General features: G+C 36.5%; 1 protein-coding gene across 1 annotated transcript; it reads right to left on the bottom strand.

Annotated features, from left to right (window-relative positions):
- Positions 1–3,186: 3,186 nt before the first annotated feature.
- On the bottom strand, positions 3,187–5,010 carry LOC141392791 (uncharacterized). Its single transcript, XM_073965753.1, has 2 exons — positions 3,641–5,010; positions 3,187–3,566 (listed from the first exon to the last, which is right to left on the bottom strand). The coding sequence occupies exons 1-2, from the start codon at positions 4,826–4,828 to the stop codon at positions 3,546–3,548; spliced, it is 1,209 nt and encodes a 402-aa protein (XP_073821854.1). The 5' UTR covers positions 4,829–5,010; the 3' UTR covers positions 3,187–3,545.
- Between the last annotated feature and the right edge of the window lie 9,137 nt (positions 5,011–14,147).

Raw genomic sequence — 14,147 nt, forward strand, 5'->3', positions numbered from 1 at the left:
TACACCACTGGTAAGTATTTATTCACATTAACTCTGTTCATTCTACTACATCTCGTCCAACCTGACGGTAGTGACCGCCTCGGTCACTCCAGTGTAATTAAATTATAGTAAAAGTAACTTATTTTAATCTGGTAACTACATACTTAGACTACTTAACCTAAAGTTATATACATTTTAACTACTATATACATTACAAGGTAGAGCAGCCCTGGGTCCCTGGGTCTGGGTCAACTTTTTTCCACAATCTCATGTTGCATGCCTCTATAACCCCGTCATAGGGGATTTGTGTAATTTGGCAGTTTTCTATATCTCTAACCACATACCTATCCTTCGGCAGCACCTTATGCACTACGTAAGGTCCCTTATACTTGGGCAACAATTTTTTGTTAACCCCCACCGTTGTATCCACGTTCTTAATTACAACAAAATCACCTGTTTGAAACGAATCAACCTTACACCCCTTTTCATCTGCCCGCCGCTCGTTATATTTTTGTGCCTTTACAATGGCAGCCCCCGCTTTATCTCGAATTTCCTTGATACCCTCCCCCGGGCCCAAAAAGTTCTCCTCTAGGTATTCGGAAAGCTTGTCTACGACTTCGCCTCTTTGGTTAACCCCAAATAAAACCCTGCTCGGAGTATCCCCAATGGATTTATTAATTGTATTATTAAACGCGAACTCGATTTTGCCAAGCTGCTTCACCAAGTCGGCATGTGCTACTGGCTCACTAAGTTTAGCCAACATTCCCACCAAGGTCCTGTTCACCCGTTCTACCTGACCATTAGCTTGGGGTGAGTGAACAGCCACCTTGATGTGATCTATGTTTCTTTCATTCAAATATTCCGAAAATTCCCCTGACGTGAAGCAACTTCCTCTATCCGTAATACATCGTACTGGCCTACTATAATAATCAAAGTATTTAGTAAGTGCCGCCTTAACCTCTTTGGTGCTTGTTGTCAATACCGGGTATAACCTAACAAATTTTGTAAATGCATCGATGACCACTAGAATATGCTTTCTTTTAGATTGTAATGAGGGCAACGGACCCAAGTGGTCTAAATGGATTGTGTGAAATGGCCTTGTCTCTTTCGGGATACTATGCAGTGCTCGTGCGTTGGGTCTGTGAGGGGCGGAGTACATTATACATTTGATACAGTTTTTCTTATTTTCCTCAATCTTTTGTTTCATATCTGGGAACCAATAGTGGTCCTTCATTTTTAAATATACTTTATCCACCCCTAAATGTCCTACCTTTTCATGTATGTTTTTAATTAAGTCATTTTCCATTGCCTTTGGAACGAAAAATCTTAAATTGCCATTAAGTTTCCTGTAAATTACTCCATTCACCATGTCATAGCCGCTCACGGTTCCCTCTTCCAATTTAATTTTCAAATTTTTTATTTCTGGGTCCCTCGCTTGAGCTGCACATAGTTGGAAGTCAATGTCTTCTGACTCTATGGTTGCTATTACCTTATTATTATTCTGTTCAATTCTAGAAAGTGCGTCAACATGTCCCATTTTATCCCCTGGTCTGTGTTCGACGGAGTAATCATAGTTCTCTAATTCCAATGCCCACCTTGCTATTCGGCTATTGATGTTTTTCTTTGCTAATGTCAGTGCCAATGAATGACAGTCCGTCACAATTTTGAACTTGATTCCTTCTAAATACGGTCTGAATCTTCTCAATGCGTATATAATGGCTAGTGCTTCTAGCTCGAAACTATGGTATCTGCTTTCCGAGTCCGTTGTCTGTTTTGAAAAATAAGCTATTGGGTGGAACACCTTATCGTCCTGTTTCTGCATTAGGATTGCTCCAAATCCTATCGCACTTGCGTCGCAATGTAACTGCGTTTCTCTTTTAGGATTGTATATCGCTAAAATTGGGCTAGATGTTAAGTGCCGTTTTAATGTATCTATTGCTTCTTTACATTCATCATTCATTATGTACTTGACTCCGTCTTTTGTTAGTGCATACAAAGGCTTTGCTATCAACGAAAATCCTTTTACGAATTTTCGAAAATATGCACACAACCCCAAAAAGGCCTGCATCTCCTTCACATTCTTTGGTATTGGGTATTGCCTGATTGTATTTATGTGGTTTTCCGATGGTTCGATGCCCTTCCCTGATACCTTGTATCCCAGGTACTCTATTTCTCTATAGGCCAGTTTACACTTTTGTATTTTTAATTTTAACCCATAACTAGCTAGCCTGTCCAAAACTCTTCCTATCAGCAGAATGTGTTCCTGTAGCGTCTTTGAAGCTATTACTATATCGTCCATATAGATTACCATTTCGTTTTTCTCTAAAAAGTCCTTAAAGACCCCCGCAATAAATCTCTGAAATATTGCTGGTCCGTTTTTTAGACCAAATGGCATTCTCATGAACTCGTACTGTCCATTGGGCACTACGAAAGATGTATATTTTATTGAATTTTCCTCCATTCTGATTTGGTGGAATCCTGACTTAAGGTCCATGATAGTGAACCACTCTTTCCCTTCTAAATACTCCAAACAGTCCTCTATCAGTGGGAGGGGCTAATTGTCCCTGACTGTTATTTTATTAAGGGCCCTATAGTCTACGCACATTCGGATTTCCCCACTCTTCTTCTTTGTCAAAACGATAGGTGACGCATATGGGGAATTGCTTGGCCTTATAATCTGCTTTTCCAATAGGTCCGCTATGATTCTATTTACTTCCCGCTTCTCTGCAAAGGACAGTCTTCTTGGTGGGCAATACGTTGCATTGTCTGACGTCACTATTATCGAGGCCCTAAAGTCTGATGTTGTCAACTCGGCATTATTTTCCTTCGGATAATTTTCCTTAATTATTTCCTTAATTTCTTGTTTATCGCGCAATCCCAATTGCGGGTTAATATCCCACTCAACATCTTTAATTTCTTCTATATTTCCTACTGTTTGTAGTAATTGTATTCCCTCATTCCTTTCATCACTGTTCTCTTCCGTCCCTGCAGTTCCCAAATGTTTAGTTATGATTTCCTTTTCAGTCTCTTCAGTTTTGTATTCTGTATCTTTTTCCACCTCATCTTCCTTCTCATTCCTTTCATCACTTTCCTCTTCCGTCCCTGCAGTTCCCAAATGTTTAATTATGATTTCCTTTTCAGTCCCTTCAGTTTTGTATTCTGTATCTTTTTCCACCCCATCTTCCTTCCCAACACAAACACTGCACATTTTGTTTTTGTTTCCACTTTTTATTTTTTGCGCTTCCCAACTTTCTTCAACTTTGGGTTCCGCGTATAGAAATATCTTAAGGCTACTTTTGTTTTCTTTTAATTTATGCTTTTTGGTATTTTCATTTTTATAACTTAAAGTAATATCAAAAGAACTCAAAAAGTCCCGTCCTAACACCAAAGGGCAAGGGGCTTTTCTTACTAAAACATTTAAATTCATTTCTTTTTCTTTTCCATTAAATTCTATCTTAATCCTAATTTTGCCATATGTTTTTAATGACTCCCCATTTAAATCCTTATATCCTGTCTTCATTTTTCTTCCAATTATAATATCGGGGCTCAACGCACGTACTACCTCTTCATTTATAAAGCTGGACGGGCTGCCAGTATCAATTAAGGAATAAACAAAATAGAAATTAGACCCAGAATAGGGAGGCCCCAAAGCTACTCTTACCTTCATTCTCCATCCGATTTCATCTTCTTCCACTTCTTCCTCGTTCAGTGCGGCCACAGCTCGTTCAGGACAGTCCTTTTTAAAATGGCCCATTTTTCCGCATTTGTAACAGGTTCCTTTCGGTCGGTATTCTCTTTTGCACTCGCCTGAGTAATGCCCAAATTGTTGGCAATTATAGCACCGCACTTCTGTCTTTCTTACCGCCTGTTTCACACCTCTCTCCTTCAATATGGGCTCGTATTTCGGGATGCATTTTTTAAAGGCCGCCAATGTTGTGTAGTTGATTGGTATTGTGGCCGTGAACTCCTTGTCTTGGATACCCTCCACAATGTATTCAACCAACTCTGCTTCATTTATCGGAGTATCCTCCGCCAGTTCCTGCATTATTAATGTATACCGGTGGAGGCTCTCCCCTTGTCGGTGCCATTTGCGATTTTCCAATTTCTTGAGGGCCTCTTTTACCCCCATAGATCGTGTAAACTCGGCATTGAGCTCTTTTTTAAATTCTTCCCAAGTAGTTGCGTTTGAAGAGCGCATAAATAAACTGGCACTTCCAGCCATCATTCTTCTGGCGAAAAGAAATTGCTCAGTTGAGTTGCAGCCAATCACTGAAGTCACCCTTTCAAACTCTTTTGTCCATTTGGCCACACTCTGGTTGTCATCACCAGTAAATTTCATAATGGCTCCTTCAACGTCGACGAAATTCACATTTTTCTTATTCTCCACTTTCTTTGCTTCCAGCTCATTGATCTCATTTTGTAATTTAAGCAATCGCAATTTCATTTGCAACTGCTTCTCTAACTTTTGCAATTCGCTTTCAGCTTCTTGTTGTACAGTTTGCATGTTTGTATGTATCTGCTGGCTTATGGCGGTTTGTTCGCTTGCTTGGTTACGCACACTGTTAACAACCCGTCCGTCCACTTCTTGTTGTACCGTTCTTTGTATGTCTGTATGTACTTGCTGGCTGGTGACGGTTTGTTCGTTTGCTTGAACACACACATTGTTAACAGCCTGTCCGTCCGCTTCTGTATGTATCTGCTGGCTGGTGGTGGTTTGCTCGCCTACTTGTCCTGACGCGCCGTCTCCAACCACATTTCTCAAGAGATCACGTAATTGCGTAATTGTCGCTGTGTCCGGGAAAGTAATTCCCAGCTTCTTCAAATCCTCCATTAATTCTTCTCGTCCCATAGTTGGCGATTCCTCAGGTTTTTTTTATTACTTCAGGCTGTTTTAATAAAACTTCAGCGTTCGTTTATTCGTTGGCCACACACAATTTTTCTTCAGTGTTTTCTGCGTATACCGAATTTGTCTGTTGGCAATGGGTTCGCGCACACCTGAGCTGTTGACTCTTTAAACGATACCAAACGAATGGCTTTTTCTTTATTGCGTCTTTCTTTTCAATCGATTACTTAAATCTATTTCAATACATAGTTGTGTTTTCATACATAGTTGTGTTTTCATACATAGTTGTGTTTTCATACAGGGTTGTTTTTGTGGTTCTATACACCACTGGTAAGTATTTATTCACATTAACTCTGTTCATTCTACTACATCTCGTCCAACCTGACGGTAGTGACCGCCTCGGTCACTCCAGTGTAATTAAATTATAGTAAAAGTAACTTATTTTAATCTGGTAACTACATACTTAGACTACTTAACCTAAAGTTATATACATTTTAACTACTATATACATTACAAGGTAGAGCAGCCCTGGGTCCCTGGGTCTGGGTCAACTTTTTTCCACAATCTCATGTTGCATGCCTCTATAACCCCGTCATAGGGGATTTGTGTAATTTGGCAGTTTTCTATATCTCTAACCACATACCTATCCTTCGGCAGCACCTTATGCACTACGTAAGGTCCCTATTCTATTCTATTCTATTCTATTCTATTCTATTCTATGAAGACCACATGTGTCGTCTTCTATTCTATAGAAGACAACATGTGTTATCTTCTATTCTATAGAAGAAACGTGTGTCGTCTTCTATTCTATAGAAGACAACATATGCCGTATTCTATTCTGTAGAAAACAACATATGTCGTCTTCTATTCTATAGAAGACAACATGTGTCGTCTTCTATTCTACAACATGTGTTATCTTCTATCCTATAGAAGAAACATGTGTCGTCTTCTATTCTATAGAAGACAACATATGCCGCATTCTATTCTGTAGAAAACAACATATGTCGTCTTCCATTCTACAGAAGACAACATGTGTCGTCTTCTATTTTATAGAAGACAACATATGTCGTCTTCTATTCCATAGAAGATAACCTGTGTCGTCTTCTATTTTATAGAAGACAACAGATGCCGTATTCTATTCTGTAGAAAACAACATATGTCGTCTTCCATTCTATAGAAGACAACATGTGTCGATTTCTACTCTATAGAAGACAGCATATGTCGTCTTCTATTCCATAGAAGACAACATGTGTCGCCTTCTATTCTATGAAGACCACATGTGTCGTCTTCTATTCTGTAAAACACAACATGTGTCTTCTTTTTTTCTATGGAAGACAACATGTGTCGTCTTCTATTCTATGGAAGGCAACATCTGTCGTCTTCTATTCTAGAGAAGAAAACATGAGACGTCTTCCATTCTATAGAAGACAACATCTGTCGTCTTCCATTCTATAGAAGACAACATGTGTCGTCTTTCATTCTATAGAAGACAACATGAGTCGTCTTCTATCCTATAGAAGACAACATGAGTCGTCATCCATTCTATAGAAGACAACATGTGTCGTCTTCTATTCTTCCACTCTTAAATTGTTGAAAACGATAGGCTTTAATCGCATTGTGCTTTGTTTACATTTACGAAATCCACTCGTTTTCAACTGTCAAATCCATAGGTTAAACGTCAAATGAAATCCAGATGAGATTTCATTTGACGTTTGTGCTATGGAATTGACAGTTGAAATCGAGTGGATTTCGTAAATGTAAACTTAGCATTAGACCGCAAAAGTATTGAACTTTTTATTAGAAGATTCTTAAATAAATAGATAAAGACCATTGTCCTTTCTATAGTTATGGTGTGAAACAGACGTTTTGCTTTTAAACGTATAGTTTTTTGAGCTTTTGGGTCATTATGTCAGGAAGCATAGATTTGCCCAGCCATTTTACCTGGTCAACGAAATTTTTAATGTTAAAAATTGGCATAGGTAGTCCTTGGTACCCTAATCACAACGCTATTTTATTTTCGGGGGAAAGTCCATACTTCCTTTGACATGGTTCTTTACTTTGTCATATATGTTTTATTTTATCACCACAGTTTTCTTTTTATATTTTGACCAAACACTTTGTTTACCCTTTTTAGGCACATTTGGGTAAATGATTTGGTAAATGAATGGATTAATACGAAAGAGACGCGGATCAATTGATTGTTGGATTCGATTAAAAATTAAGCAAAGTGGTGGCAACCCTTTTTGCGTTTTATGTTGCGAAAATTTTGAGAACAGTGCTTCGAAATTGCCGCAGCTTTTATGAAGTACTTGATTTAATCGGTATGTACAAAATTCATTGCAGACGTAATATTGCTTGAGGAAAAGACCGATTTTCGAGTAATATGCTTAAGTCAGGTCTAAATAATTTTAAAAACGGGGTCAAAGTGGAATTATTTTACCGTCTTTAATATTGCCCCTGGACATACATAAATATATATATATATATATATCGTCACCATAAATGCCGGAAGACGTAACCCACAAAAATAAAACTTTACAGGAGAAACAAAAAACATTATAAAATGAAAACGGTGTTATAAAATATCGAAAATTTTTAGTATCGTGTTTTAAGACAGAGAAGAAATATATTTTTGGAAAAAAATTAATTTTTTTTCCAGAATGTTAGAAGCTGTGTGGGTTACGTCTTTTGGTATTGTATTTTTCTGAAATGCCAAACGACGTAACCCACAATTTATTGAGTATACATTTGAAGAAAGTAGTATAAATGAAAAATTATAATTAAATTAGAATTAGTTTATTGGCCTACGCGGCTAAGCGAACTTTAAACTAACAATCTGACGGTGTTGGGTTCAATTTCCAGTCTTAACGGTGATATTTCAATGGACCACAATTAGGTGAACATTACTATAATTATTTATAATTATTTAAAAGTATAACATCTCTATAATTATTTATAAGTTCAATTGTATTAGGCTATATTTAAATCATCAGATCTAGAATATTATATTTATTGTTGTATTTATGTCAATTTATCGACAAAATGTAGTTAATATAAATTAAGTGATCTGTAATAATTTAAATGAAACGTTTAATTCTCATAAGGAATTTCGTCAAAAAGTAGGATGGAGGATGCACTGCTTCAAAATTTGTGGAACTTCTCTATGGTAGAATCTGGTAGTCGTTTTTGATATCAGTTTTAAAACAGATTATACCACTAGGATCATAAGCCAATTCTCGCAGTTTATTGACTGTAGGAACTCCTGTTTTTTGTCTAAGTAAAATAATACAGAAAATTTCTTTGTATTGGAACGACGTGAATTTTGAGCATATGCACGTTTTCGTATCAACGTCTCAACATTCTCGTTACGTACGTTTTGCTGTCAGAAATTTTGAGTATTTCCGTTCGTTCTTCCTCTTGGAAAAATGAGCAATTTCGAAGCGACCCGCCTTTACAAAATGAAGTTGTTGATTTAAAAATTAACTACAAGAATGGTGTTTGTGATTTTTGAAAGTAGCCACCATTTTTGAGATATCGTCACCTTAGAGTCAAATTAAACATATGGAGAAATAAGCCGATTAACCCCCAGTTTTTGTAACATATTTTTGTTCGTTCGTCTATATTCGTAATAATTTAGGCATTCATAGCTCAGCCCCCAGATGACATACACATCTAATTTTTAGTATACCCGTTCCATAGATCGTTAAGGATTCCTCATTTAAAAATTAGCGCTCTACATTTGCGCTAAAGCGAGTAAATCGATCTACCAAATTTGACAGTTCGTGTGAGAAGAATAAAAATTTTTACAAAAACTGGGGGTAAGAGTCAAAACTGTTAAAGTAACCCACCATGTGATAGTTACTTCCATAAGCTTTCATACGATATTCATTTTGTAGTAATCGGTTCAGTAGAACCGGGTCTAACCCGGTTTTTGAATCTGGACTTTCGGGTCAAATAATCGGATAAGCGGATCCGCTCCACATGAAAATTATACATTTTCATAATCAGCGCAATAAACCCTAATTTTGGCATAATATTTTCTGGAAAAATCAAAGAATACATTGAACACTACTGATGTTTCATTTTAAAATAGTGAGGGTTACGCCTTTTGTGTTTTATGAAAATTACAGTATGTTGTTACGTCTTTTGGCATTTCTTGTATAGGATCGTGAATTTTAAATGTAGATGCTTGAAATTTTGCCAGAGCATGTATTTTAGCTTTATGTATCTGATTCCACCAAAAAACGAATATTGATTTTCATGTCGGTTACGTCTTCCGGCATTTATGGTGACGATATATATATATATATATATATATATATATATATATATATATATATATATATATATATATATATATATATGAATGTCTCGACGAGCTGAGTCGATCTGGCTATATGTGTCCGTCTGTCCACCTAAACCTTGTAATCACGCTACAGGTCGCAACTTTGATCGGATCGTTACGAAATTTTGGGTGTTGATGGGGGTCCCGGAGGGGAAGAAGCCTAATGATTTTGGTGATGGTCGGATAATATCACGGCTTTGGCTGGGGACTTTCCAAAAGCAAAGCCTGACTAAGAAAGTAGAAGATCCCATCTTTGAAATTATGCAAATTAGGTTAGCGTAGGTAGTCAAATAATAGAGATATCGCAATAGTCGTTAATGCATCCCTTTTTTCCACTTTTTCTGCAATCACACTACAGGTCGGAATTTTGATCGGATCATAACGAAATTTTCTCACAGATATAGAAGCCTATTGATGTTGGTGATGTCGACAGTAGTCAAATATAAAATTAAATATTAATTATTTTGGTTCAGTTTGCCTTAAGTCATTTGGTATAAAAGCCAGATAGGTGAAAACTTTCGTATCTCCATAAAAGAAATGTTTTCGAGTGAAAAGATTATTCACAGAGGTAGTGGTGTAGGGTATCACATAGTCGGCCACGTACCGACTATAGCCTTTTCTCACTTGTTATATAAATGTTTTGCGGTGTATACTAAAGCTCGAAAACGACTGGACCCATCATGATATATTTTTGTGGGATTATAAAATACCTAATAATCTTGCTTTTGGACGATAGACTATTAAAAGTATAATTTAAAAAAAAAAAATGGTGAACAGCTAAATCAACATTAGATTTTTTAACAAAAAATTGCCGTTTTTGACCACTAATCGATCAAAAAACGTTTTTAAAGAAAAATTCTCATTTTTGAAGACAACAGTTCGATGTATTCAATAAGCCCACAAAAAATATGACCACCAAATTTCAGACATTTCGGAAGGATATTGGAGGCGCAACCTTTAAAATACCGAAAACCGGTAGGTACGGTTCCATGGGGGCTATATGAAGGCGAGGACCTACTTTGACAGATTTCAGGCGGAGAGTTATATACCACCAACGAAGACTCAACAGCCAATTTTCAGAAATTTCGGTGTGATAATGAGGCTAAAATCTTCAAAATACCGAAAATAGGAAGGTACCGTTATATGGGGGCTATATATACACCAACATTTCAATCATTTCGATTGGTTATTGTGACTAAAACTTTCAAAATGCCGAAAATCGGGAGGTACCCTTATATGGGGGCTATATCATAACATGGACCTAACATCCCAGTTTTTTGCCCTCGAGATTGCAAGTCAACAATACGAGTAAGTACGTGTACCAAAATTGATGCACCTACGATAACTCCTTCTATTTTTGGCCACAGTTAATATGAACTGGCGACATAGTGGGGCGTATGATAATTAAATTGTGCCTCCACATTCGTCATACGCCTGAGGGATCACCAACAACACTGCACTTTATTAAAACATGAATTTAACCGCAACCACCACCAGAATCGATGAATCAAAAATAAATTTTAATAATTCAAGTTACCCCAGCTATATTCAAAATATATTAAGGTGTAGTCGAGAATTGCTTGCGTTTTATTACACAATCCAACATATTCGTATATGAAAGGTACGACAATATTACCTATGTCATTCCGTTTGTAAAACATTAAAGATATTCGTCGTATTCCCTATATGGGGAATTGCATGTCAAGTCGGACACTTTTTAGAAAATTAGTTTTTGATTTCACTATGCAACACTGAAAATGCAAACAACTTCTAGTACGCATTTTTTGAAAGTACATATTTAGACTATAAAAACCCTAGTAGGGTTTTGTCCTGTCAGATCCAGTTTAGATTTTATGGCCTCATCTAAACCGGGCTAAATCTACACTTTTTTTGCATTTATCAGGCCTTTATCTCAGAAACGAATAGGAATTTGGCCTTGCTGTCTGTAGCAATAATGTAGCCCTAAACTAGGAGAACTTATCTTTTGAAAAAACACATAAGAAAAACTCCATCTAGGGCATCAAAATCTATAAAATAATAAAAAATGTTACATAATTGAGGAAATTCTGGTCATCATCATATCTTTTACAACACATATTTCAGACACAGTTCACTCCAACATTTTTTTCGGATTTCACTACATTATTGACATTTTTATTAAATCGTCGTTGAAAAATGTACTGAAAACAACGATATGGAGGCATTTTACAACAATGACATGTTCTGAAGAGTTGTGTATTACACTCCAGGGAATATTTAGTAGTTTTGGAGATACGGTGCGAAATGTATAAAAATTGTGTACTTTTTTCATATATTTTGAAATTTGAAGCAATAAATGTTGTTTTTCGAGTTTATTGTTTCTCGAAATATTTTATTCTTGCCCTTATCTACAAATTTGCTTTAGAAATCAGAAGAAGATTTGCATTGGTTTCAGGGATATATCCCCGAATTTCTTTAAAAACTCAATATTTAACCATGTTTAGATGGGGCCATAAAATCCAAGCTGGATCTGACACAACAAAACCAAACTAGGGTTTCTTGTCGTTTGGGTCTGTACTTTCAAAAAATCTTCATTTCGAATTGTTTGCACAAGATTACCTTAAAAATGTTGCACAGTGTTTTCTAGGCCTAAAATATCGACAAAATCTGCAAAATATCTGATTTCGGACGGTACCGTTATATGTGAATTATTCCACAATGTGGTCCTACGTCCAGAATTTTTGGAGGAGAAATGTATTGATGAAAGTGAACACTGAATGTCAAATTGCATCCAATTCGGCATCCAAACGTAGATATAATCTTAAAATAGCTGAAAGCAGGCAATACCGTTATATGGGTGATATTCCATAACATGAATCTATGTCCAGAATTTTTGGTGGATAAACTTTTTGACCACTGACACATCTAAATGTCAAATTACATCCAATTCGGACCGAAAACGTCGGTAAAAATTTCAAAATACCTGAAATCTGGCGCGCTGTGGTCGAACTTGTATGGGAAGAGCGGCCAAAAATACTTCTTGAGCAGATAACAATACAACAATTTCAGTAAAGGCTAGTTTAGCAACACAAATAAAAAGAAGCAAAAAAAATTCAATATAGGTCCAAGGTTAGGTATAGCCCCCATAGAACGGCACCCCCGATTTCAGGCATTTTGGGGGTCTTGACCACATCTTTCAGTGAAATTGGCTAAAATTTGGCTATCGGTATTCCCTAGTGTTAGAAAACCTTCTAGCAAAATTTTGTTGAACTGGGTCCACGTTTTGATAGGGTCCCCATGTAATTGTACCGCCCCATTTTCGAAATTTTGAGGGTTTCATATAAGTTATTATATCGAAATGGCCGAAATGCCACTTAATCTTTCGTGGATGTAGGCTACATACATATGTTCACACAACATCCCTGAAGGGACAAGGGAGACTTCTCTCATATCAATGAGTGCACGCCGATTCATATTGGCTCAATGATATGGGACCTACTTTTTATTGCCGAGTCCGAACGGCGTGTCTTACGACACCACGTTTTAGAGAAGTTTTTCATGGCTTAAATACTCAGGAAATGTCGCCGGCATTACTGAGGGGGAATTTTGCCACCGTTGAAAATTTGATGTTGCTTGGCCTGGGATTCGAACCGCAGACCTTCTGAGTGCAAGGCGGACGTGCTAACCATTGCACCACGGTGGCCCCCGATGTAGGCTACCCCTACAAAATTGTCGATTAATATAGGTCCACCCTTTGATTTTGTCCCCATAAATATGTACCGCCAAATATTCGGTATTTTTAGGGTTCTAGCCGTAATAATCAATCAAAATGGATGAATTCTTTTTTTTTATTTTATTTTTGCCTTATTAAGGCGAAGGCCAATTTTTCAAATTTTACATTGAGGACCACATTTTAACATATCCTTCATATAACTGAACCTCACAATGCTCTTCTATATATTTAAAAAGCTGAAATGTATCACCTGCACATTTGAAAAAATGACAAAAACACCCTGAAATGTACCCTTAGTATTTTGGGAACCAGTTCCAAAGATGCGGAAAGATGCAGCTGAAAGTTTGAAAAATATAATCCTTAGACTACTACTGATCTTTTAAAAAAATTTCGTTAGGGGGAAAGAGGGGGAACATAATTAAAACTTTTTCAATATTCGAAATAAGTTTGGTCAATATAGATTTGATTTAGTTTGATATTGATATTTTACTTGCACCTAACTTTTGCACTGAATTCACCTAGAAATCCAACCTGTTACATTTTCTCTTTTTTGGTGCCATTCTCAAAGAGTACAGTAAGAAGTAATCCATAACAAATTTATTTTAGAGAAATTTAACATGTTTGTAGTAGATATGAATACATTTGGTACCAAAAATTAGACTTTAATTTTGGCCAATGGCAGCGACCACTGTGTGGCGGTACCATTATATTGGGGGCTATCCGTAGACGTGAACCTTCATATGTGTTCCCCCAATTTCTGTATTTTAATAGATTTTTTATTTGCGTTAGCCAATGGAATTAACTGAAACTTGGTATTTATTCTTCAATAGGGGTAAACGTATTTCTTCAGACAATTGTCGGTATAGGTCCACATTGTGATTTCGACTGATTTTCGTTGTTTTGAAGGGTTTTGTCACATATTTTTTTCGGATATGAAACATTCTTATAGAAAAATATTCTTATGGAATGTAGCCTTTATTGGTTTTGCAAGGAATTTATTGCAGTGTTATTTTTATGTTGGCCAGTTTTTTGTTAAGTCGTGGTTTTCTGAGACAGTACGTAAAAATTTTGAAAAAAAACTTGACTGTTCCTAAAAAATGATAGAAAAACGTCTTATATCAAGATTAGAAAGCTTTCGATTAATATCAGCTCAATGATATGTAGACAGCGGAATTTTATGCAACACCTATTTTTGTAAAATTTGCATATTTTTGGCTTCTAATTAAATTCCAATCAAAATATATCATATATGCAAAAATATGCGAAAT

This window comes from Musca autumnalis, unplaced genomic scaffold (genome assembly GCF_047663935.1).
Source record: "Musca autumnalis isolate F117 unplaced genomic scaffold, ASM4766393v1 scaffold_2, whole genome shotgun sequence".
NCBI classification, from domain to species: domain Eukaryota; kingdom Metazoa; phylum Arthropoda; class Insecta; order Diptera; family Muscidae; genus Musca; species Musca autumnalis.